Source organism: Pristis pectinata, chromosome 10 (genome assembly GCF_009764475.1).
Source record: "Pristis pectinata isolate sPriPec2 chromosome 10, sPriPec2.1.pri, whole genome shotgun sequence".
NCBI classification, from domain to species: domain Eukaryota; kingdom Metazoa; phylum Chordata; class Chondrichthyes; order Rhinopristiformes; family Pristidae; genus Pristis; species Pristis pectinata.
The window spans coordinates 46,424,629-46,452,257 of NC_067414.1; the positions used below are offsets into that span (position 1 = coordinate 46,424,629).

At 38.4% G+C, this 27,629-nt stretch overlaps 1 protein-coding gene across 4 annotated transcripts in view; it reads left to right on the forward strand.

Annotated features, from left to right (window-relative positions):
• LOC127575055 (synaptotagmin-like protein 1) overlaps nucleotides 1–27,629 on the forward strand; it is a 198,593-nt gene that overhangs the window by 84,805 nt on the left and 86,159 nt on the right. For all 4 annotated transcript variants that reach the window (XM_052024688.1, XM_052024687.1, XM_052024686.1 and 1 more), the window contains exons 3-6: nucleotides 18,652–18,797; nucleotides 20,138–20,234; nucleotides 21,950–22,013; nucleotides 22,734–22,782. In XM_052024688.1, the coding sequence (XP_051880648.1) occupies nucleotides 18,652–18,797; nucleotides 20,138–20,234; nucleotides 21,950–22,013; nucleotides 22,734–22,782 (356 nt within the window). The remainder of the gene's footprint in view (nucleotides 1–18,651; nucleotides 18,798–20,137; nucleotides 20,235–21,949; nucleotides 22,014–22,733; nucleotides 22,783–27,629) is intronic.

Here is a 27,629-nt window from a genome sequence, read left to right on the forward strand (position 1 = left end):
ACAAAAAATATTCAACAAAATATTGGAAACCAATGATCATTAACTAAAATGTTATTGTTTTCCACTCTTAAAGGATCCTATTCAACAACAATTTTCTTACGTATCACATCTTTAATGTAGAAAATTTTCCCAGTATATCTTGTTGCAAAATTTGAGGTGAGAAATAATGGTAAAGCTATCAACCCTCATCATTATAATGGATGAAATCTGATGGCAACTTCAGGATGGAAATCATGCATGGCACGTTTTGCATCCCTTTCCATAAATACTTCCAGAATTCGTGTACTGTTGAGAATTTCAGGTATTTATGAACAATTCTTATTGTCTTTAAAAAAAAAATCCCCTGAAAATGTTCCACTTTTTTGCATAAGAATAACTGAAATTTTAATGCTAGAGTAAGGCATAATTAATGCATGACAACCTCTCTGACCCAGAGAAAAAAATTATCTCCTTGTGCATCGCTGCATCTATATTTATTTATAGATTGCCAATCCCTCAAATACTTCAAAAATCCATACCTGTTAAAATAATGAAATAACTTCTATGGAATTTGTTTATTAAAGCTCCTGCTTTAACTTCCTGTATGCTCCACTTTTTTGTGGTCAGCAAAATGTTTAACAGTTTAAAATTGTGTTTCTTTACTCCCAGTTTTTCCTGTCTATGTGAATTCTTCAATATGAATGGGTTCCTGGATTGCTTCATAACCTTTTTACTGCATTCTCCAGAGATGCAGGTGGTGTTGGAAAGGGCGACACCCATAGTACATCTATCTTTGAGTACTTTTGCATTGACTATAAGATTCAGGAAAATATTGGTATGTACACTATTGCTTCTTAATGACTTCTGAGATAAAGGCACCATCTGATATTCTATTGAGCTGCAAAGGTCCCAGTTCTTGTATAAATTAACTAATCTTGGGCCAGATCAGTTGTTACCTAAGCTATCTCAGCGGTGAAATAAATCATCCATGATTCTCACCACCGTTTGCTGTGCAGTGGTTGTCACTGGGAAGTGCATCTCTGTGAAGACGAGGTCATGTGCAATCACAAATGGTAGGCTGGCATTTCATACTTGTCATCAAAGCCTAAAATGAGCAGAATGGCCAAATGAGTGATACTGCAAAGAGCTGGTCTTGCCTTCTGTGGTTCCAGCTTGTCACAAGATAAATACTGCCACGAAATACTTTGTTAATGCTCTTCTGTTTTCTTTTAGTTTTAGTTTTAGTTCATGCTCTGGTAATGCAATTAATAAAACTAATAATTAATTGCATTCTCCTGTGAACTCTGTTTCAAATGGGTGTGTGAGTGGATTAGTTCATATAATTCTGAGTTTATACTGGAGCGAGAGAGAGAGAGAGCGATAGGAATCTTAAAAGAAAGGTTTAGGCTATATCCAACTGATGTACAATTTGGCCTAGATTTTCTTTTGTTTCTTGAAAATTGGTTTAAAAATTTTGAAGTATCTTTTAGATCAGCATTTGTTTTGGTAGAAGTCTTTAGTACAATGAACACTTTAGCTATACTAGCTTTGTAATGATAGTCACCATGAATGCATGATCTGCCATGTTCAAAAGATGTGTCTTACCCACAGTAAAAAGACAAATGGCATCATTATTTTACAATTTATTTATTATTCTCAGGGAAGGTAAGCAAGAGAAAGAAATACTTCTATTTGAGAACTTTCTTCAATTCAACCAAAATAAATATAACTAAAAAATTAAAATGGAATTGATAATACCAAATGCAAAATAATGCTTGAAATCTGAAATGAAAATTTAAAATGATGTAGTTAATTGAGAAGTCATGGAGCATCAGTGAGGTTGATATTGAATCTAATATATGACCTAGTATCAGAATTATCAATCATAGTAAGGCCATGTGCATGCAATACTGATGTTAGAGAATTTAGATGCCAACCTAATTTCTGAAAACCAAGTTTAATTGTCCTTTATTCCTTTTATGGGAATGTAACCATCACTGGCCAGTAATATTGCTTGCCACTAATTACTGCTTGTGGTGGTGCACTGCATTCCTGAATTGCTGCAGTCCTTTTGGTGATTGTACTCCCATAATGATGTTGAGTGGGAAGTTCCAGGAAGTAGACTCGCTAAAGGAATAGTAAAGTATGTCCAAGCCAAGGTGGTGCGTGACTTGGAGGGAGATATTCGGTTAGTTGGAATGTAATGTTTAGTGTGGGGCATCCGTCCAAGTGGCAGCTTGATCCTGGATGGTCTTGAGCTACTTAACTGTTAGAAAACTTTGAAACCTGTGGCTTGAAAAAGTTCCATGCCGCATGGTCAAATACTGCCTTGATATCCAGGACCCCCATTCTCATTGCTCTGCTGAAATTTAGCTCTTGGTTCTGTGCTCAGACGAAGACAGTGGTAACACTTGTAATAAAGTAGAATTAGTGAAAGCCAAAATGAACAGTGATGGACAGGTTATTGCATTGGTGTTGTTTGATAGCAATATCAGTTGTACCTTTGATCACTTCGATTGAGAATTGACTTAACAGTACTTAGCTGGATTGGATTTGTCCTCTATTTTGTGTTCAGGGCATATCTGAGCAATTTTCCACCTTTTCGTGCAGATATCAATGCTGGCAACAGGACTTCAACAATTTGATTAGAAATGTGTTTGTGATTAGTGCTATTACACAAGCTTTCACTGCTACAGCCAAGTTGTTACCAGGGACCAGAACTTTAGCTATATCCAATATTCTCAGTCATTTTTTTAAAAAGAGAGAAGTGAGTTGACAAAAGAATTCTGTGATGGCTGACCTCAGTAGAAAATTGAGATGGGTCATCCATTTGATACTTTTGGCTGAAGGTAGTTGTAAATGCTACAGTGTTACCTGATGGTTCCATTATCTTTCTCAAGATTGTGTTCCAGATGACAAACAGAGGAAATTGCAGTTCTTGGAATCTTCAATCTCATTTCCAAATCCCACACCTCTTCCTTATAAGGAGTGCATCTTCTAGTCAGGCTGCATAATTCTGCTCTCTTGTGAGCAGTGCTGCTTTCCAGTCAAATGTCACAGACCTCTTAATCCCACAGGCAGTAATATTCATGCCTTTAACATTGTGCTTCTGTATTTAACTAGTTATTAACAACTTTTGTATTCCCTTGGCAACTGTGGCTTTTTGTAAAGGCTTCCCAATGGACTTTATTTCTGGAATATTTCTCCACTCTGCCTTGTCTCCCTTTATCACTTGATATGTTTTCTCTGAGGATAAAAAAAGCTTTGCATTTATAACCTATTTTTGAATTATTGCATAACTCCTGGAACTCTGTCCCTATTTTCCCTTATGAGGTTCAGGAGACAACACCAGAGACTGACAATAATTGTTAGTTTTGCCAAAAACTGCCTCATCACATGAATGAATGAAGAAAAAACTCAATCATCTTGGAAGATTATAAAATTGCCCAGTTATATCCTAATCACAACAGGCAGGATAAATCCTTTCTGGCTAATTACCATCACAGGTATCTCTCAATTGTCAACAAAGTGACAGAAGGTGTTGCTGATAGTATTATCCCTCATCAATAATTCACTTACCAGTTGGAGACGCAAGAGACTGCAGATACTGGCATCTGGATCAAAAAAAACAAGAGATGGAGAACTCAGTGGTTCAGTCAGCATCTGTGGAGGAAAATGGACAGTCGATGTTTCGGGTTGAGTTCCTCTAGCTCTCGTTTTTTGCTTATCAATGTTTGGGCTTTGCCAAGATCACTCCTCTCAAGACCTCCTTATAGCCTTGACCCAAATGTGGCTGTAGAGTTGAACTCCAAAGGTGAGGTGAGGGTGAATACCCTTGATATCAATGCAGCATTTGACTGACTTGTATCATCGAGGGTTCTTGGTAAAACTGAAGTCAATGTGCACCAAGGGGAAACATTCCAATGGTCAGTCATATCTTGCATGAGAGAAGATGGTTATGGTCTTTGAAAATGAACCAATCTTGCCCAAGGACATAATTGCAGAAGTTGGTCAGGGCAGTGCCATAGATCCACAGCTGCTTCATCAACGATCTTCTTTCCATCATAAGGTCAGAAGTGTGGATCTTGTTGATTCCATGATGTTCCACATCTAATGAACCAGTCTGTACCTGCATTCAGCATAACCCAGACAACATTCCAACATCAGGCGTGTGCTGGTGAGTGACAAGTATTATTCACTCCACAGAAGGGCCAGGCAATGACCACATCTAACAAGAGTCCAATCACCACCCTCGACATTCATTGGCGGTACCATCACCAAGCCCCACTTTCAATATTCTAAGGGTTACCATTGACCAGAAACTCATCTGGAGCAACCACATCAACACATAGCCATGACAGCAGGTCAGAGGCTGGCTATCCTGCAAGACTTGACTGATCCCTTGACACCCAAGGCTTTTCCATTATTAACAAGGAACAAGTCAGGAGTCTTATGGAATACTCTCTGAGGGCCTGGATAACTTTAGCTTAACAACTCTCATGAAGCTTGACAGCAACCAGAATAAAGCACCTGCTTTATTGGTATCCTGTCCAACACTAGAGCACAATGGCTGGAGTGTGTGCCATTTGCAAAATTCACTGCAGTTACTCACCAAATCTACTCCAACAGCACCTCCCAAACCTGCAACCACTTCCATCAAGAAGGATAAGAGCAGCAGGAACAAGGGAAGACCACCATCTGCAGATTCCCTTCCAAGTCACACACCTTCCTGACTTGGAAAGCTATCAGCATTCCTTCATCATTCCAGAGTATAAGACCCTCTGCTACAGCCCCATGGAAATGTCTTCACCAGAAGGACATCATTGTTCCAATTATAATGCATATTCCCCATCTTTCCTTCTACCTGTCTCATGATGATAAATCCTCAGCAAAACAGTTCAATCATAATCTCATTTAACTTGCTGAACTTCAATTCAGTTGTCTTTGTTTCCAAAATCACTTCTCATAAGGGTAGAGGAAATATATAACCTTTCAAAATGGAAAAAATAATGAAGTATTAGGTTAATTTGATTAGCCTGCATTGAAATTTCATGCATGTATATGTAAAACAGGAACCTAGCTTCTGAATATTTACTGTCCCTGAAATCTTTCTGAACATTTTTAGTTCAGAGAGTTGCTGATGTCATTTTTATCTCATTGTAATTAGCAATCACCAGACTTTTCTTGCCGCAAGATTTATTGCAAGTGATATTCATTTTCCTCTTAGAAATATGAGCAAAATGCACATTAGCATCTTTTTGTGCAAGTCAATGAGACCGAAGATGTGTAAGTCAGCTTACTGGGTCTCTGTAATTGGGTTTGGAGCTGGCCATGTGTATACTTGTGCATGGCAGATTACAGCTCCCTAAAGTAAACCAACACCATTTAAAACTGCCATTGCTTTCCAGCGCAACTTAATTCCTGAAACTAATGGAATTTATGTATTTTATCAATGGCAATATTCATATTTTAATGCAGTATTAATTAGAAACTGAATAGTTTTGGTGAAGGTATTTTTAATCTGTCCATATTTTGTGCACTGTTCACTAGAATGCTTTTATAATGTTTTGGATAAATTACTCCAATCATGAATGTATACACATAAGTAAATGCCTTTTCTTTAGCTCATTAATGAAATACTAATGAGGTCCACTTTTGAAGCAAAGCAATAAAATGTTGGAACCACAAAACTTGCACTGTGTCTGTGCATTTTATAGTCAAGTTGACGTCTACAGACCAAATGGGTCGATCTATATTTTCTCCCAGCATGGCCAACCGAGTACTTTTGACATTGCCTGGCTCTGTTTAAAATTTTCATCATCGATGTTACTTTCTTTCCTTTTTTAAACAATTAAGTAAATATGGGTAAATATATCAGAAGACTTTAACTATGTCAGAAGACTTTTGGATAGCTACTTTTGTACAGTTTTAGTACAAAATATTAATAAAAAGTACTTTTTTTTTTACAGATGGTTGGGAATAATTGTGAGAAAGTACTACTTTATCTTTGGTCTTAAAATTATTATGATAAGTGATTAGTAGATTAAGCACAGGCTGAAACATTGAGATTGGATTAATTGGATGTTGAAGGCTGCTACATGAAATAAGATGTATGTGCATAAACTCACTCAGCATTGATAATGCAGTTCCATGGTTACTCAGGCTATCAGTCTGTTAGATTTATTGAATGTGCAAATTAGGACCCTCATCTTACTCACCTCTTCATGAAATTGAAACCTGACATGTTACTGCACGAGTTGGAAACCAGACAGTGGGCTGGAGTTTGTTTTATGATACTTACTTTTCCATCACTTTTACTTGACATTTACTTTCCTTTCCACCTGTCTGGGTCATTTAAGATACTCAGGAATGATACATTTGATAACACGGGACAGTGTGATGTTTTCCACACTGTGGCTTCATGATTTTGGGCTGTATGGATTTGGAGCTTGCGGAACATGTAATAGAAATGTCTTGATTTACTAACCTGTTGCTGTAACACTTGCCGTCTTTGTCAGTCTGGTTCTTTGGCTGCTCAGGTGCAAATCATTAATGGTTCAAGTCACAGATTAAGACTGTCAGGTCTTGTATTTATGACTAAATGAAGGTAGATTGATTCATTACACTTGCTAAGCACAGAATGATATGTAGCCACCTTTGAGATTGAATATTGACCTTATTCTAAAATTCCCTGTTGTAAAGAATTACACCTACTGTTTGCCTTTGTGGATGACTTCTATCTATATTTGTTAATTTACACTTCAGTTCCAGAACCAGTTTACATCTCGACAGAAGTGTAACCTCTAAGTACAAATTCATGTCGTCACTGATTAATTTGGTGAAATGATTGTGATTATGGTGCAATATTCCTCCTTGTCCATCTTGTTTTTCTCTGCAACGTCGAGCCAGCTAATCACACAGCACCATTCCTCTATGATACCTTTCCATTATGAGATTGCCTCGTGGTTCCACTCTTATTTGAACACTTGTTCACAGAGTATCTCCATCCTTGGCATTTTCTTCAACCTTTAATCACCCATCACATCTCCTTCATTTATAAGCTGCCCCTTGGTGACCTCATTTCGGTGGAATTGGGTCAGTTTACAGACACGCAGACAGACGCACACTGACACTAAACTGTGCTTTTGCACTCCACACTCTGATCAGCCTTGAATGCACCATAATTCCTGTATCTAGACACGTAAGACCAAAACCATTATTTCTGGATCCTACCACAGTTTGTTTACCCACTCCATTATTTTCTCTGTCCAGTCCCACAGGTGGAGACAGACTATTCACGGCTCCATCAGCACAGAATACAGCACCACTCACAAAGACTGCCGAATTCCACCTCTGTGACATTTTCCACCACCTCCCATCCCATCTACCTCTTTGTCATCTTTATGTATTTAACTCCTCCTTGCTCCACCGAAAATTAGCAAAGCTCAGTTTACTGTATTCTGCCCCAAGCTGCATATACCATCTTCATGGACCTACCCTTGTTTCCAAACACTCCAATCCTTCGCATTTTATTTTCTTGTTACATGAACAGAAGATGAAAATACCCAACAGCTCAATCGGTATCTGTAGGCAGAGAAAAAGCAAAGTTTTCTGATCTGCATTCAGAAGTAGGTAATATGATGTAAGTAGAAAATAGAAATTATGGCAGCACGGTAGCGTAGCAGTTAGCGTAACGTCATTACAGAACCAGCGACCCGGGTTCAGTTCCGCCGCTGTCTGTAAGGAGTTTGTATGTTCTCCCCATGACTTTGTTGATTCCCTCCGGGTGCTCTGGTTTCCTCCCACGTTCCAAAGACATACGGGTTAGGAAGTTGTGGGCATGCTATGTTGGTGGCAGAAACGTGGCGACACTTGTGGGCTGCCCCCAGCACATTCTCAGACTGTGTTGGTTGTTGACGCAAAAAGGCACATTTTGCTGTGTGTTTCGATGTACATGTGACTAATAAATAAATATTTTATAAAAATTCTATCAGGATTTAAATTGCTGCAGGGATAGAATATGGAGGGAGGAAATAATAAGTAGAAGCCTGGAATATGTGTGATTTAAATGTCAATAAATAAGACAGTGTAAAGCAAAAAGCTGTGGTAATGAGATAAGTAAAGAAAATAAAACATGGACCTAAAAGCAATGCAAATGGGAAGAAACGAATCATTACAAGTAGCTGCTATCTGCGAAAGAAAAGGTTAAATGGTTTTCTCACATTTCTCATGATATGGAAGGAGCCCATTTAGCCTATTTTTCGCTATAACCTAATTTCTCTTACACCCTGATTCCACCATTCACCTCACTGGAGGTAATTTACAGTGGCCAGTTAATCCCAATTGGGATGTGGGAGGAAACTGGAGCATCTGAGGGAGATGCATGTGAGAACATATAAACTGCATACAGACAACATCAGAGCTTGGGAGTGAGCCCACGTTGTTGGAGCTGTGAGGCAGCAGCTCTATCTGCTGTGCCCTTATGTTATCTTAATATGAAATTGCTGAATTCAGTGGCAAGTTGTACAATGTCTAATTGAAAATGAGAAGATCTTCCCATTGGCGTTCATCGCAAAGTGAAGGACAATAAGGACAGAAAGGCCAATGAGGAGGGAAGGCAGAGAGTAAAACCAATGAGCAGCTAGAAGCTCAGCATCACACATGAAGAGTGAATTGAGGCATCTGTTACTGTCCAGTGTTGCAGAGATCAGGCAGAGCATGTGCTAGGAATACGCCACGGAAGCTGATATGTGACAGTAAGGGAGAAAGTGGGAGAATGGAATGAAGTATTTACAGGAAGTGGGTGGGAGGAGCTGTTTTCTAGATAGTTGTGTGAGTTTCTCATACTCCTCGTTTTTAAATTGTGACTTCATCTCACCACATCCTGTCTTTGCAACTTCCTCCGGTCCTACAGACTCTCTCCCAAATTCTCTATTCATCTGCCTCCAGGTCCTTGTCTATTCATTCTTCTTACACTCCACAACAGATGTGTATGTACCTAGCTTTAGGTTTCCCTCCTCAAACCCTCCCATTTCTCCAGTTCCCTTTCTTTGACCAAACTTGTGAGTCATGTTCATTTCATTAAAACGGCATGAAACGCAATTTCATGTTCTAGTTTCCTTCGTTTACAGGAAGTAAATGGATTTTATTGTCTATCTATTTCTATTGTTTCACAATAGTGAAGTACTTTAAATGTTTTATACATTTAAAGACATTTTGAAAATTCTCCTTGTTGTGAATAGAAGGTCAAAAACCATGCCCAGAAAGTATTCATTGTCTACCACTCCAGGGATAAGATTTAAGGCCCACTCCCCATGCATTAAATTATAACTCTGCATATTTCATCACACTTACTCATTCAAAACATCCCAAGTTCTCCAGTGTACTTGCATAGATGTTAAGTTGCTCTGCTGCTTGAAGAACCTATGCTGCAAGCCCCCACCATTCTGAAGGCCTTACTTTTCATTGTGTATTTAGTTAAGTAAACCTTTCACAAAGTCCTCTTACATAAAACCTAAAACATACTTTCAAATCTTTCACACAACAAATATTTATGACTTCTACCTAATCTTTTAACTTGCATTTGTGATACTGTGAATTACATAATGTAACCCAGAACTGGTATTTTAGATTTCTCCTCTGCATCAAAATACTTAAATGTAAGAATTGGCATGCAATCATATATAATAGAAATACCTCAAAAGCTTTGTGATATGTAGATTGAAAGAAACTATATACACTACTTGGCTTCTTGTGTTAATGTTCCTTCTATAACGAATATATTTGCAAGTATTTTAATTATGCAGAAAATGGTGTATTCTTGACATCAAATCATGTAATCCATTAGAATTGCTTATTATTCCACATTTCTGAAATATTTTTGATTTTAGATGCACAGATTTTTATTTTAAAGAATACATAGCTAAATACACAGCGATGCATCATTAATAGAGTCATAGAGTACTATAGCACAGTTCTCCTCTCATTCTCCTGCACTTCAGGGAATAAAGCCCTAACCAATTCAACCTTTCCCTATAACACAGGTCCTCAAGTCCTGGCAACATCCTTGTAAATTTTCTGTGCACTCTTTCAAGCTCATTGATATCTTTCCTGTAGGTAGGTGACCAGAACTGCACACAATACTCCGAATTCGGCCTCACCAACGTTTTGTACTATTTCAACATTACATTCCAACTCCTTTACTCGGTCCCCTGATTTATGAAGGCCAAAGTGCCAAAAGCTCTATTTATGACCCTATCTACCTGTTGTGACACTTTCAAGGAACTATGGCTCTGTATTCCCAGGTCCCTTTGCTCTACCACACACCTCAGAGCCCTACCATTCACTGTGTAAGTCTTACCCTGGTTTGTTCTCCCAAAGTGCAACACCTCACTTGTCTGCATTAAATTCCATTTGCTATTTTTCAGTCCATTTATCAAGCTGGTCAAGATCACACTGCAAGCTTTGATAGCCTTCCTTGCTGTCCACCACACCTCTGATCTTGGTGTCATCCACAAATTTGCTGATCCAGTTTACCACGTTATCATCTAAATCTTTAGTATACATGATAAACAACAACAGACCCAGCATCGATCCCTGTGGCACACCACCAGTCACAGGCCTCCAGTCAGAGAGACAACCATCTACTACCACTCTCTGGCTTCTTCCCACCAAGCCAATGTTGAATCTAATTAACTACTTCAGCCTGAATGCCAAGTGACTTAACCTTCTGGACCAGCCTCCCATGCAGGACATTGTCTACATGGACTTTAGCAAGGCCTTTGACAATGTCCACTGTCTGTTCCTCATTGGCCTTCTTGGTAACCTCATTGAAAAACTATAAGACTGGTTAGACATGACCTGCCATGCACAAAACCATGTTGACTATCCCTAATCAGGCCCCGTCTATCCAAATACTTATATATCCCATCCCTTAGAATACCTTCCAATAATTTACCCATGACTGACATCAGGCTCGCTGGCCTATAACTTCCTGGGTTATTCTTAGAGCCTTTCTTGAACAATGGAACAACATTAGCTATCCTCCAGTTCTCCGGCACCTCACCCGTGGCTAAGGACATTCTAAATATCTCTGCCAGGGCCCCTGCAATTTCTGCATGAGCCTCTCACAAGGTCCGAGGGGACACCTTGTCAGTCCCTGAGACTTATCCACCATAATTCGCCTCAAGGAACCCAGCACCACCTCTTCCATAATCTGGATATGGTCCATGACCTCACTACTCTAATGCATCACAAGTGAAATGAAATGTTAAGAAAAGGAAACCAAAATGTAGTTGAGTTTTGCTCTGAAGGAATTTCAAAGTAAACAATTGCTTTATCAATAGGAAAACAGAGGATGTAGTCAGCAGTTCTTCAACTTCAAGTACAATGTTCACAGACAAATTTATTGCTCAAAAAATGTCAATTTGTTTGGGCCAATTAAGAACACTACTAGAATTCAGTGTTCCTAATTACTAGTAATTATGTAGTTAACAAAAAAGAAAATGAGTTTTCAACAGGGCTGAGAGGGGGAAAATGTAACAGTTGACTGCAGAGGAGAGAAAAGCTGATGAAAGTGTACCATGACTTGCTGCGTCACTTAAATCAGTAGTGGGACACGCATGGTTTTGAAATGCAAATTTAAGATTGTTTGACAAAAATCATGAAGCCATTGTTATGTTTATCTATTAAGCTCTGATACATTAGAGTTCATATCATTACAAAGTATTCCTTTGTATAGTGGGTATTCTATCTCTTTCACTTTAAAGTTTAACAGGATAACTACAGTGGAGGATTTGATAAATTATGTTTAATGAGCCAACATTGGATCATAGAGTATTACAGCAGAGTTATGGTCAATATAATAACCAATGTTGTTCACAGATATTCGCCAGAATTGCTAAATATTACTTGGAATATTTCTTGATCCTTCATACATAATTGGTAAGAAACTTGGCTCGGTCTTTTTTTGGATGCTGCAAGTATCCTTGGAAATTCAAACAGCATTTGCACACACTTGCAAGTTGAATGTTGGCAGATGCCACATTAGTGAGAAAGCTTGAGTAAGGACAGATAATCTCTGCCAGAACTATTAAGAGTAGAAAGTTAACTGACATAATGTCAGTTGGTTTGCAGTGTCCATATGTTAGCCATATGGTTAATTTGAATCTCAATGACCAAGTTAATGCTTTTTTTAAACCTTGCACAGATAAGTATGTATCTAACAGCATTAAGTGATTGTCAACCACTTACAAGTTAATAACTGAACTGGCAATGATGAATTCTATTATCTGCTTCTCTTCATAGTTGGTTCAAGTTGCAAAAGTTCAAAAAGAATGGTGCTGAACTAATTTTTGTCTGCTTGCAGGTTTCTGCATAATGAGTTGCTCCCAAACATTGGTGTGTATCCCTTGGGAAGAGTATGACTGGACCAATGAGCAGAGATTTGATAAAGCAAGACAAGTGAAAGGAAAAAGCAGGAAAGAGAAGAAAAGTCATTATATATCAAATCCTAAAGCAGTGACATCAGCTCCATAGTAGCCAGTGATTATTGATCTTCTGAGCAAAAATACTGGGTGAAAAAAGCGGAACTTATCTAGTTTAGCTTAAAATCACATGGAATAGGGGAAATAATTCATGTACAGCTCAAGTATAGAGTTTTATCATAGTTCAGAGATCCTCCATTGTTCTGAGTTTGTCATTGAGTTTTTATTGCTAATTCCATAACTACATGGTGGACTGGGTTTTCTTGTCAGTGGTACTTATGGCTTGGAGACGCTGCCCACAAAAATTACACCATGTGCCATGGATTTACCTGCTTTCCAAAGTGATTTTCATTCATGCATCAATTAGAGGGTGTTTGTGGCATCTGGCTAGAGTGAAGTCAAGCAGGCTGAGCAGCCAATCAATTTGAAGAATTCTGAAAAACAACAAGCCATGATATAAAATGTGTCTTTTTTTTAAACTTAATTTATATGTTATGCAATACCAAATAAAGATTGGTAATGATGGCACATCTACTTTCTGGATTACAGTGTTCTTCTTAGGCTGTCCCTTGGGGTTGAAAATGATTTACGTTCACTTTGGTTATTTGGGTTCTGAGGTGGCTGATGAGACCAATCAGTGAACTGTAGACTCTTCCACAGACGGGCGGAAGGTGGCTGATGGGAAGGCACTTAGGGTACTTTGTGAGGCCGTGCACTTCTTTGGCTGCTTGGTCATGGCTTCTGTGTACTTGCAATGAATGGACCTTCTCATTACCATCCCAAATGTTCTGACTCCACTTTGAGTGGTTATGGGCCAGGGGTTCCCAGAAGTTAATAGGGATGTTGCATTTCTTCAAGAAAGCTTTGAGTACATGCTTGAATCTGTTCATATGTCCATCTGGTAATCGCAGTCAAAGAAGCAGTCAAAAAGGCCATATCCCAATTCAATAATAACAAGTGAACAGATTATATTTGCTTTGAAATTCTAAAACTCGGCAGTGAAGAGCCTCGGTCACTAGTGTACAATCTCATCATCCTTATCTGGGAAGTGAAGGTTATCGCAGGAGGTCCCAGTGATGCGGTAATCATGACCATGTTCAAGAAAGGAGTCATGCCCAACTGGAAATTACAGAGGGGAAGTCTTCGGCAGGGTCCTTCTCAGTCCCCTTCTCCCAGTCGCTGGAGAGCAGCTCCCCAAATTGTATTGCAGATTTTGACCATGATCTTCACTGCTTGACATCTCCAAGATGAATGCAGAGAGCAGCACTAGCTACTACCTGGCCTTTTTTGACCTCACTAAAGTCTTTTTCTCTATCAGTCTGGAAGGACTGTTGAACATCCTCCTCAAATTTGCCTGCCCACAGAAATGTGTCCCTGTTTTGCATTTGCTCCATGATGGATTACAATGTACATCATAAATAACTTACCATTATATCATTACGGTCTTGTTCAGTAATTTTATGATAGGATTTGTAGTTTGATGGTTAACTGTATTTTATGGTATAATCAATTGCCAGGATGATTCAATATAATTAAGTTCTACACTGTTGTTTAAAAAGATCTACAATCCCAGGCTGTCCATCTTTAGTTGTAAATGATACAAAAATAAAACTTGTAAAATAAAATCAGTTACTTACAAATGTTGCATGTAAAATTTAATCATAACACTATAATTATGAAATAAAAATTTGTAAAGAAATATGATGTTTCTATTCTCATAGATCTAAACTAATAACAACCTTTGGCTGTTCTGTTTAATACAAACAGCCATGATCAGTTCCATGCTGCCATACAATTTTCCATATTCATGTTGAACTGTATCTGCCATCTACTGGCCAAAGTGTCATTCCCGCTTTAAGAAAGTAAATAATTTCCTGTTTCGCATTCGCAGAGATTTTCATTAAAATTATTAGATGGATTTACATGCCTCTTTCAGTTATTCACAAAGTTTCGTATATTTCTCAAGTTTTTCATTTCTTTTGGAGTTCCTTCTATGTTAGTTATGCCTGCAAGGTAGGTACTGACATACGATAGTCACTTATGATTGCAAGTCATAATCCTCAGTGTGGAAAATGTTAATATATGAACATTCCCTTCCTTTTTTTTACATCCATTTGCAGTCATTGCTCCCGTATCAGTGCCTTTGATACTCTGATTCCCAAAAAAGCCCTTTTTTTTCCACCCACCCTTATCACTACCTCAGTATCTTGTACTTTTTTCCCTGTACCCCTGCAATTTATTCTCTCGCACACATATTCATCAATTCCCCATCAATTTATTTTGTTGTTAATCTACTGTAAGGAGCAATTTACAGTAGCTATTATCCTACCAGTATTTTGGGCTGTGGGAAGAAACCAACATGATCATTGACTGAAAGTGCAAACTTGGCACAGACAACACCTAATGTCAAGATCGAGTCCGGTTCCCTAGAGTTGTTGGGGACTAACTGTTGCACCACTGTACCCCTATGTTTCCATTAGGCCAATGGTGTAGAGGTCACTCTTTCTAACCAATCCCTCTTGATTGCTGACCTTGTCCAAAGCACCAGCCCTGGATTATTTCCAGTTATTAGGGACTGTGGCCAATGGTTTCTGATTGTGAATATCTGTTATTGGCATTTTCATCTCTCATTGGGTTGGGAACCATAAAACAAAAAAAGTTATCAGCTTAGATGAGCCTCCAGCTAAAAACAATGGAGAACATTTAAGTGATGTCTTTGGCTGTTGGGTCACAAACTTTAGACCCTTGTGTTTGATTCGATTCCTTTTGCCAGCCACGATCTTAACAGTTTGCCAACCTCAAGTACTCATTTCTAACCCATACTAAATCCAGTTCATTCATCAGCCCTGGAGTTTGAACCAACTTTGTCTCTTTGTTCACCAGTGGTTCTAGTTTAAAAATCTCACTCTTTTGTTCAGGTCTCTTTTGGACACACTCCTTTCTACCTATTATATTTTCTAGCCCTATGATCCTTCAAGAACATTGTACTTCTCCAGGAATGGCACTCTCTGGGTCCTGCTGTAGATGGCTGTGACTTCTAACGTCTTTGTCCTTGACTATGGAATTCTATTTTCATATCTTGTAATATTTTCTTCTTTTTACTTAGGGTCAATTTTGGTCTCATTGCTGCTACAAATTTACTTTTGGGCATTCTTCTGTGCTAAATGTGTGATATAAATGCATGTCGTTATTGTTTATAATTATTAATTATTTTCGAGGATCATTACCAACTAATGAGTGACGCACTTACAATTGTTAGTTATTGTTATGGAGAAGGGTTGATCAAATTCTGCACAATAGATTAACGCTTAAACCTCATCAATTTGCATTAGGTTTAATTAATGTGTCTTTCTGAAAGCATAGTTCCTTCGAAATACTGCAAATGCTGAAAACTTCTGTAAATGAAATCAATTCCAATTTCCTTTTCACCTACTCCACCACACTGAAAGCATTTTTCTCCTTTACATGGCACCTGTGAATGTTGCTCTATTTTGGGATGAAGTGTATTGGTATGTTTTGGAAAGGTATCTGATGATGCCACTGTATTGTTTTCATAATAACAATGTCTCTGTGTGCATAAACAATGGTTTTCTGTATAAAATATTAACAACATTAATAATGTTGATTATGCCAGTATCTTTGGGGGGGAAAACAAGTTGTGCTCTTTTTCAAATGCTCACCTGCAAGCCTTCTGAAATAATTTCTGAGGTTTTGTTAGAGTTAAACACCTGTAGTTTCCAGAGGTTTATTGTGATCTTTATTTATAGTCACATCTCAAAATGTACCTTCCCTCATTGGGTTGCAGCCTATATTTAAACAGTGTTCAGACTGTCCAATTTTTCCAACCCTTCCCTTAACAGGCTGCCAATCAATAGCAGTAGCAATAGCAGCCTGCACATTTAATCAAAATGAGGACAGCTACATTGCAGCACAGAGCACATATTTAAATTAATTAACAACAAAATCCTTTGGAATGTTCTGAGACAGTGTGAGGATCTGTATAAATGCAAATTCTTTGTTTTGCTGGTCACTATTCAGCCATGGACAGAGACACATTGCATTACACTGACAGTGAGTCTGAAAATGCACCTGGATGAATTCTTCCCTCTAAATTCTGGTCATCACGGTCTAAATTTACTCTTTGCTTGAAAAGTTTTTAAATTAAGTAGTTCTTCTTTGCAGTGTTCTTGTTGTGGCATGATGTTCATCTGAGGTTAGTAAAGTGTCTGACAGGCAGGGACAGGTTGATGACAGAAATATCAATCAAAATATAACAAGGTTCCTACCAATTAGTTTCCTCAAATACATTTTGAGCAAAAGATCTTGTAAAAATGACTTTTCTGCTCCTTCCTTAATGTGTAATATTTTGGTATCCTTGCAATCATTTGAGTTTTCAGCTTAATGTTTATGTATTCAAAATTTGGTTTCCATTTAACTTGAGCAAATTTGACTGGTAGAAAGTGCACAAGATTGAAAATGATGGGAAACTCTTATTCACCTTTTAATAATCTGTAGGAAAACGAGGACTGAAATGTTGTAATTTTTCTTGATAATTTTTGGAACATCTGTCAATTATTGTGGTGGTATGGTTGTATTAATTTTGCTTGCCTCTTAAAATATCTAAGTGTGATATGCAAATGATTGTATTCAGCTGCAGCAAGCAGACTATAACAATGCCTACTAGAAATTTTGAACAACTCCATTTTAAATATTGGGGCAGTGTTCTGTAATATATATAGGAATGGTTATTAAATTGACTGCTCATTAAATACCAATTAAGTATGAAAGATGAGTTTTCCAAATGGTATTTGGAGACATTTAACGATGATCTTTATGAGAATTTTTTTGATTGTTAGCCATTAATATTCTGCCTTGCCACAGGCTTATTAAAATTAAGGGTAGATCCACACTAAACTGTATTGCTATTGCTAGTGTTTATTAAAATACATTTACAGGGGCCTCATCATTTGCTAATAATTCCTTTGAAAATGTTGAATCAAGCTTTTTAGTTAAAGGCACAAAGTCATGTGGCTTGCTAACCTCACTGTTTTCCTGCTCTCCTCTTTAGGAGAGTTAATGATGGGCTTTGGTTGCAAAGGTACCAACAGATCCTCTTTGTCTCATGCATGATTCAGATGTGAACCACTGAATTGTAAATTAAAGAGTAGGTTATTCTTCCCACCAAAAAAGAAATGACTATCCTCAAGAAAAATACAAGCAAAGATAATTCTCATTGAACCACTTTTTTTTGGTCTCTTGTTCTCTTCAGATTTGTGATCCCTTTGCAGCCCTATGCTGGCTGCTCACCCACTCAAGCTTGTAACTGGCAATTTAACATCTCTCTTCAGATATGTCCAGATTAAATGCCTTTTTTTTACATTTGCAAAAGCAAAATAGCAAAAGCTTTGATTGTTATGTTGCAGGAGGGTGGCAAAACTGTTCTGTGTGCCCAGTTCACTTCAATTTAATCCCCAGGAGATGTTCCCAAGCTTAAAGAAATGTAACAGCCTCTCTAATGCTTCACTGATGTATTATTTAAGGAAGAAATATGTGGCCTTAACACATTGTAAAGGAATATTTTAAATTGCTGGTTCAATGAACAGGATAAAGACATGACCTGATTGTATTTACTGTATATATTATGAATAAAGTGTATTTTTGGAGGGATAAACTGGGGCTCTTTGCTTATCGTCATCCTAGTGCCTATGCTGTTTGTGCTAGAAAAGCAGCATTTTGTGGAATTATAGCAGCTAGGAGATCATTGTGCTCAATTTTTATTTTCATGGAAGGAAAAAAAAATCAAACGTAGTATTAATACAAGTTGCTGGTTTGTTAAGAGGCTGTTTGTGTATACCGATTTTATCACTAGTGTATATCCATGTGGAAAAAATAAGATTTTATATGATAGCTCGCACATTTCAGGAAAAATCTTTTGCTTCAGAAGGTCTTAGAGGAAAATAGTTTGGAAGAATAGGGATAAGAATATCTTAAAGATGTGTTATCCACTGGGCTATAATCTACCTGATATAATTTTGTAATTGACTTACGTTAGGAATAACAACTCAACAAACTGATTTATTTGTTAAATCTCAAAACCTGCACATACTATTTGGGATCTTAACTGTAGCTGTGGGATGTTGACATGGAACAGAGGAAGTAAACTCTTTGAATTCAAATTCTTCCACAGGAAATTGAAGAAATCGAACTATGATACAAAGAAATTGAAGGTGATGACTGGCGAATGGTTCAATGAAGTTAAAGCCAAGCGTTATGGAGACATTGTTAGTGGTATAGACCTACTAAAAAAATCATTTAACAGAAAAAAGACGCCAGGTAACTTTTCCTTGGAAAGCTTCCACTTTCCAATTTCTTTTCCTTCATGAAGCTATATATCTTAATCAAATTACTTTTTTTCCCTATGTAAGTCTAACCTTAAGCCACTATTGGTGATATATGTTCATCAATCTAAACACACAGATCTCTGCACTTACCTTTGCTCCATTAAGGTCTTCCTTGAATAGTCACCTCCACCCTTCTTAATATAATCATCTTCATCTCAATGTCCATTTCGTCTATTATGCCTGCCACTTCATGGAGGTATGTTTAAAGATAAAATTTGCTGTGATGGCTGTAATTTTAAAGTTATGAATAGCCCTCTTCCTTTCCAGTCCTGATGAAGAGTCTCAGCCCGAAACATTGACTGTTTATTTCCCTCCATGGATGCAGCCTGACCTGCTGAGTTCCTCCAGCACTTTGTGTATTGCTCCAGATTCCAGTATCTGCAGAATTTTTTGTGTCTAATTTAACAATTAGTTTTTATTTCCAATGCAGAGTTCAGAGCATTAAAAGCCATGAATGGAAAATCATGAGAAGTGTATTCCAATGATTGTTCAAAACCAGCTTATTTACAGAAATCCAACTTGAATCCACTGCCAGGGCCACTTTTACTGCAACAAGATTGTAGTTAAACCTTACCCTGTGATAGCCTTCTACTCACATTTTGCAACTGGTGTAAATGAATAAAGATCAGGAGGATCAAATATGCTTAATCATGTTCTCTCCCTTGTCAGGGATGCAAAAGCCAATTGTGGTGCTTTACCCTTGTCTTGCTTGACCTCAACATAAACCAGGGTTTTTATTTAGTCGTCTTTTCTGTTCATCAGTATTCTTATCAATTGAAAGTTTGGGACAGTGAAGCATCTATCCTGACACTGAACTAGACAAATTTCTCTTTTCACCTTTCATCTTTAAACTTTTAATCTCATTCTAAAGTCCTAAACTCCCCCAAGAAATTCATTTTACTTTGAGTTTATTTGACACTTAAGTTAATGATGTTCAAACAGAATAAAATTCTGTTTGTCATTTCTAGCACTTAAGATGCATCCATGCATGCTAATCTCAAATTGGGAAAGAAAATAACTCCAAATAAGGAGCAAGATCAAACTACAGGCAGATGCCCTTTCCAGTAGCAATCCCTGGATGTTGACCTCGTACCTTATTACTGATACTTTTCATTGGTTATTTTTATTGACACAAACTTTTAAAAAATGTGCTTTGCATTGCAGAGCACGTCCTCTAAATTTGCAGTGAATGGAGAATATATGAAAGTTGCTGTTAATGTTGAGGGAAAGAAAATCGCTCTTTGTGAGTTGCTGTTGATTTTTCATGTGCAGTTGTTCCAGATGTTGCAGTGATGGTATCACAGGATGCAAGTGTGCTTCTCAGTCAAAGTCCTCCACACCCAGATAGCTCCACAGATCCAGAGAAAAGGTAGGAAATGTTTGGAGAAATGCACAATGCATAATAGTTACAATACAAAAGAGCTGGTGAAGCTCTTAATTTAAAGAGTTAAATGCATTGTGGAAATTGTACCCTTTTGTTTGAAGAATTTTGTCGGTTTTCCTTGCATGGCTGATAGCCATTTCTGTCGTCTTACTGAGTTTTCTTAAGAAACCATCTTAGTAATACTGTAAGCATTTTTGTCTTTTGTTTTAACCCATTTATTTAATTGCCTTACAGTATCCTTAAAGCAGAGAATGGAATTTTACTCAAACACATTTAAAAAATCTTCACTAATAAAGAGATATTCAAATTTCAAGCCACATTGTGTCCAATAATTTATCATACATAGAGAAAAACTATGCATTTGGATGAAATATATTTGTGATGTTACATAGTTTGCAATTATTTTTGGTGTTCTCAATGTTAATGTGGGGTTCTTAATGAAGAAAAAGCTCATTTCACTTGGGACCTAATGTTGATAATTTGCCTTCTATCGCATTTAAACACTGAATCCATGATAATGAAGGGTTTCTGAGGACTTTTCAGTGAGATGGTCCACTGTAGGCACTAACCCAAATGAGTAGGTCTGGGGTAGATTTGGGAAATGAGGTAGTGATGGTTATTCCCAGTCCTCCCTCACTCAATGTTATTCCTGATACACCAGAAGATATCTACTTTGAAGAATGCAGCATTTCAGACTTCCATCAAGGAACAATGTAAGTGAGAAGATCAAATGGCTTTTCTTTGCCCAGTTCCTTTATCTCAAGAGGGAAAGCCATACCTTCTTTCAGTATTCCCAGCAACAAGACCCTGTGCTCCATCTGCATTCTTACTCTGGTTCCTGGCATAATGCCCTTGAGAAGGTGGGGCTATCTCAAAAATCCAAACAAATCATACAAATGACCAAACTTGGACAAAACTAGACATTCCTGTAGCGAAGGTATTTTGTTCAGCCCATTCAGTACCAATACTGTGTTGCTGTCGTAAGATATAGGAGCAGCATTACGCCATTCAGCTCGTCGAATCTGCTCCACCATTCAATTATGGCTGATTTTTATTTTTCTCAACCATATTCTCCCACCATCTCCCCGTAACCCTTACTCCCCTTGCCAATCAAGAACCTATCAATCTCTGCCTTAAATATATTCAATGATTTGGCCTCCACAGCCCTTGTGCAATGAATTTCACTGATTTGCCAGCCACTGGCTGAAGAAATTCCTCCTCATCTCTGTTCTAAAGGGTATCCTTTTATTCTGAGACTGTGCCCTTCAATCCTAAGCTCTCCTACTAATGGAAACATCCTCTCTATGTCCACTCTATCCAGGCCTTTCAGTATTCGATAGGTTTCAATGAGATCCCCACCCCCCATCCTTCTGAGATCCATTGAGTACAGGCCCAGAGTCATCAAACACTCCTCAGATGTTAAGTCTTTCATTCCTGGGATCATTCTTGTGAACCTCTTCAGGGTCAACACATATTTCCTTCGATACAGGACCCAAAATTGTTCATGATATTCCAAATGCATTCTGACCAATGCCTTATAATGCCTCAGCAATACATCTTTGCTTTTATGTCAGATTTACTAAAGAAAAAGGAATAATATCTTGCATTAGGAAGAGGATATATTTTTAGGCATTTTAGATCATTTTTTGACCTGAATTTCTTTGTTCATAACTATTATTTTGACATTTTTCTTTGAACAGGCTACTAAAAGAATCAAAATCCCTACCACAGACAGAAATGATGACGTCCAAATCCCATCTTCAGGTTAGAATCAGTGTCTTGACCTGTGAGGCATGGTTATAAGTAAATGTTTTCTGAATCATCTGAAATACCTTTGTTTATATTTAGCCCCATATTTCTACTTGTATCAAAGTAGTGCTGAACTGTTATATTAGCATCCCGGGAGCCTCCTTCCTCTAGGAGCTGTTTCCTCTGAATTTGGGAACTCAATTAATCTAGTAGAAATTGGATATGAAAATTAGTATCTTGGTATTTGTATATCCCTCTTTTACAACTAGGTTCAAAATTGTCCTTTCACCTTACAACAACAACAAGATAGTCCATGGTATCGTTCAGAAATAAATTCCAGGAAAGGATGAACCCCTGTGGATAATTAAAATGTATGTGTAGAGCTAGATTCTGAAGATTTAAATTCAAGAGCACTGACCTTATCCAGGAGAATTTTAATACATGCATCTTGGTTAAATGTGGATGCTCTCATCCATTCACTCTGCCCAACATATTGTTCAAACGTTGCTGCAGTGGCTGTGCCTTGGTCAGCTAAACCATATGGAGGTTATTGGATGGTTGATTTTTCAATTTATAAATGCAGCTTACTAGCACTGACAGTGGTCTGCAAAACCAATAAAATAGAAGAAAATTTAATCGATTAGAAAAGTTGTTGCAGATGCAAACAGTAAAATTGTTTTGTCCAGATCAGATTTTAATTTAATTTCCTTTTTCTAACCTTTCCCCCCCATGTAGGCACCTACAGGCAGACGTGAAGTGAAAGATGAAGCAGAGACATGGAAAGGTACAGTACATTTAAATAGCTACTTTGAAGGGCAGGATTATGATGCACTGAATTTTAACATGCAGATGTTTCTGCACACACAGGTAATACTGTAGGAGTTTGAAAAGTAATCAACAACAAAAGTAAAGAGAAATATCTTATTTGCAAAAACACTTCTTATGTTTTCCTTCCTTGAACATTGTTAACTTAATAAGGCCAAACATCAAAGCCTAAAATTGGATTGATTAGGGCCAAATCATGTTTAAAGAAAAGGTGATTTCACATGGGCTATGTTGTCAATTAAATGCAGCACACAATTAAACACACCAGACTATGACTTTGCCTAACGACTATCTTAATCATGATTAGTTCAAACAACTCAAAGCTTCACTTATATAGTTTCAAACAATTATTTAACTCTTTAGTTTCCTTTCACAACTCCCAAAACCCACTATTTATGTTCAGATATTACCCACTCTTGATGAACCTGGCCAGGGTTTGATTTTGGCGAGTTCTTCTCCAAGTCCCCAACTCAGCAACTTCTTCAGTGGTTGATCTCTGTCAGAGCTGCTGGTTATCTCGTAAGGCACCCTTTTACACATTTCTTCCAATTCCTGAGAGACATTGCTTACTTTATTGCTAATTAAACATCTGTAAGTACAGCCCTCATCCATACAAATATGTGTTTCTTTAACCCCTTCAAATTCCTGCCTGGTGCCATTCTACTATTACCTCAACCATCGGTTCCTTAATTATCATAGTGTCTGTTTGTGCTTTTGCAATTTATCAGACTTACCTTTTCACAAGATATCAGTTCCCAAAACATCCCCATTTGCTTATTCTGTTCTCTGGATAGCTCACAGTGGGATGTAAAGCCATCTCAGCTATGCTCTTATGTTGATGCTGACCAAGTATCGAACTTTGATATTTGATATTTATTTATTAGTCACATGTACATCGAAACACACAATGAAACATGTCTTTTTGCATTAAGAATGTGCTGGGAGCAGCCCGCAAGTGTCGCCACTCTTCTGGCGCCAACATAGCATGTTCACCGCTCCAAACCTGTATGTCTTGTTTGGAATGTGGGAGGAAACCGGAGCACCTGGAGGAAACCCACACAGACACGGGGAGAACATACAAACTCTTTGCAGACAGCGATGGAATCGAAACAGTATCGTTGGCGCTGTAATAACGTTATGCTAACCATTGCACTACCGTGCCACCCCCGTGACTTTCCTTCACTATGCTTCTTTGTTCTTGGCTCTCAGCACCTCTTCCTAGCAAGCAGAGTGTCCTCCCAGAGCCTGTTGGGATACTTGACATCTATCTCTGATTGCTACAGTTATGTTGCACGGGAGACTCTTTCTGGGTGAAGTCACATCTATTGGGAAATTATTCTGTGCACTATTTATGTTTGCACTTTTTACATTTTTCCAGCATCAGGCAAACATCTTAATGACATTGCAGTAAGTGCAAGGACCATTTTTGCCTTTGCAAATATAAACTGGAGCTTTGGCCTGCAATAACAACCATCATTCAAAACAGTCACAGTACAACCAGGAATACATTGCTACGTTTTGATGCATTATCATTATTTCAGTGGACACCCTGCCAACATTGGATGGTGTTTGAGCAATCTACAGTCAGAGATTGCCCAGTCAGATCTCCTTATGTTTATCAGGTGGAGTTTAACTAACACTGGGCAATTAGTTGCTGAGGTACGCAATCAATGATGACACCACTGGCAGCAATCTATTACTGGAGGTATCAGTGTGGCAATGACTGCCCCTTCAAGGTGGGTTTGGAACCTCAGGGGAGGAGGCAAAGACATGCCCATTTTAGAGTCTTCACAGACATTGCATCCAACTGGCTCTCTCTGAAGGGCATCGTATTTACAGGTTCATGGTTTTCCAATGCTATCTTTACAGAGGTATGTGAAATACTTCAGGAAGACTTGGAGACATGCTCTCACACCTGAGTTGCTTCTCTCCCTTGAAGTCACGACCACATTGACCTCTGCATAGGATCTTTCCAAGCAGCTGCAGCAGATCTCTGCTGTGTCTCCCACCCTGCTGTACTAGGGAGATCCGGGTACTGCATTCATGCAGAAATGGATTTCATTCACTGTGATTTCAGTGAGGAGCATGTGCATTTTGGACCCTGGGATTGTCAAGGATAGCATCAGTGACTGCAGTCAAGTGCCTATAAAGGACTTCTGTTAATAACCTGTATCATTTCCTTAGCAAAGGTTTCTATCTCTCAATGTTCAGGTTGTGGCTCATTAAAGCATTTCCTGATAGTCAGTCATATTTCTAGAAAGCACACAAGAGGACTCCATTCCAGGGAGATTGCTCAGTATGATATTTTCTGTGGCAAGCAGTGCCCAAAGGTATTTGATCCTGGGGATTAAGGGTTACCATCTACTTCTCTGGGTCCTTGCTCCAATGTGCAGAGCTTCATTGTTGTGTGCTGAGTGTCCATACCCAGCCCGCTGAATGCAGCACCTGATCATAGAGTAATACAGCAAGAAACTGGCCCTTTGGCCCATCGCTGACCATCAACCACGCATTTACATAAAGTCTACAGTAATCCCATTTTACTCTCCCTGCATCCCCATCAACTCGCCCCAGATTCTACCACTCACTTCCATGTTATGCTCAATTTGCAGTGGCCAATTAACCTACCAAGCAGCACGTCTTTGTGAAGGAAAGTGGAACATCGAAAGGAAACCCACGTGGTCAAAGGATAAATGTGTAAGATCCACACAGACAATGCTGGGAATTGAACCTGTATCGCTGAAGCAGTGAGGCAGTGAGCACACTAGCTGCATTGTTGTGATGGGTCAGCATACTGTTCTGCAAGAGGAAGAAGAGCATATGAACTCCCAGCCTGAGGTGCAGGCTAAAGAACAGCAGGATCAAGAGGTCTCAAAGAGTGGGTAGTCTACCAAGGAAAGCCATAGCAGCATGGTACCAGCCTCACCTCCCAGCAGAGGGGAAGAGGGAGGCATTGATTTCACGGGCCATCAGGGACTTCCCTACAGAGAAATGCTCTTCACAGGGAATGCATCTTAGTCCTCAAACCAGACACCTACTCTACACCCAAATTCTAACATCAGTGTTTTTCTCAAGTAAGCAGTCCAGAGACACCAGAAGACATAACAATCCCACACATCCTCCTTTACAGGACCACCTGTACATAGCATTAGATGTCAATAAACAATTACTGAAATGGGTCATTGCAGCTGTTTTCAGTGGGGAGGGAGAGGTTGCACTGATACATCTCCAGAACGGGACATCTATTTTTGACTACTAAAATGTGTGGGGATTCTCCCACCTGGAGGGTGACAGCTAGAACCACTTTCACCAGTCCAGTCTCTGGCAATGTAGCTCATTGAGGATTTCCAAATATCCTTGTATAAACTGGGAGCTGTCCCTGTCTTCATTACGTCCTTTTTCTCCACCATGGAAACTATATTGTGTGTTGCTGCTGTTGGGCTGCCCTGGGTATCGGTTCTTAAAGTGCTGATGCCTTTCTCAAACAATTGAGCCTGGTATCATCAGGAATGGTGGCAGTGCCATTTTTGTTTCTGGGTGTAAACCATCTTAACTGTGTTTCTAACATCCTTTTGGATATCCTATTTTTTTCTGGTGTGCATCCCTTTGGGAATTAGTGCTATATGTACATTGTAGTCAACCTGCAACAAACAACTTTGCAACACAACTATTTTCAGTGTTTGGCATGTTTCCAAATCCCTGAGATTAAAAAAAAATAGAATGTTATCGGTGTTTAACCATGAGCCATTTTTACATTGGGATTGCTTTCAGTTTTGTTTCCATAATATTGGTCTCCATTAACTTAGGTCTCTATTTTGTATACTGCCTACTCTGGCCTCTAGTCCAAGTTTATAGTGTTCAGTTATTTCCTCATGAACACAACAGAGACATGTTCATGATATTCATGCCAGTATCTAGAGTGTTGTCCCAAAATTTTGGACACTGAAAAGTGCTTGTAAAAGATGGACACTGAGCGTTGAATTATATGACGATCTGAGCTGGTTAATGAATATTTCCTTATTTACAAACCATGAAAGTTTTATACACTTCTCTCATCTCAAATGAGACATTAAACTGAATAGCCTTTATTCTGATTGGCTTTAAGACATTGCTTTGGACTATTCAAAAAAAAAGTGACTTATTAAATAAATGAGACCCTGCATTAAAAATCTTGTCTGAAGGTTTGTGCTTACTAGAAAGTCTGAATACCATAGTCATTTCATAAAACAATAAACAATCATTTTAATGGTTCTTCAGTTAAATTCAATGGCAAACACCTTTTAGAATCTTGGGCTTGGAGGTACCCTGGAGCCACTTTGATTTCACCAATGAGGCAGAGGTCTTGGTAATGCCCAAGGAATTTTGTGATTGAAGATCAGAATTTCACAGAGATCATTTCAGTCATTTTGAAGAAGTTATGCTCCTTTCTGATATATTTTCCGTGAATTTCTAAGTAAACATTGTAGTCTGAGATCACTGATGCCACACCTGAAGGAAGACATATCTTAAATTTTTTCAGACTACATGAAAAAGCTCGTCATTGATCCATTAGCCATTGTTATCTTCCTATTTATATACGGATTTTCCTATTTATACATGTATCTTCAGTGCACCCATTCTGCTCTTCCTGGAGGAGCTTGGAATGGCAGTGGATGAATGGGACCCAAGCAGGAATATTTAGAGTCATAGACTCGTACAGCATTGAAACAGGCTCTTAGGCCCAACTAGTCCATGCTGACCAAGATGCCCATCCAAGCTAGTCCCATTTGCCAGCATTTGACCCATAATCTTCTAAACCTTTCCTATCCA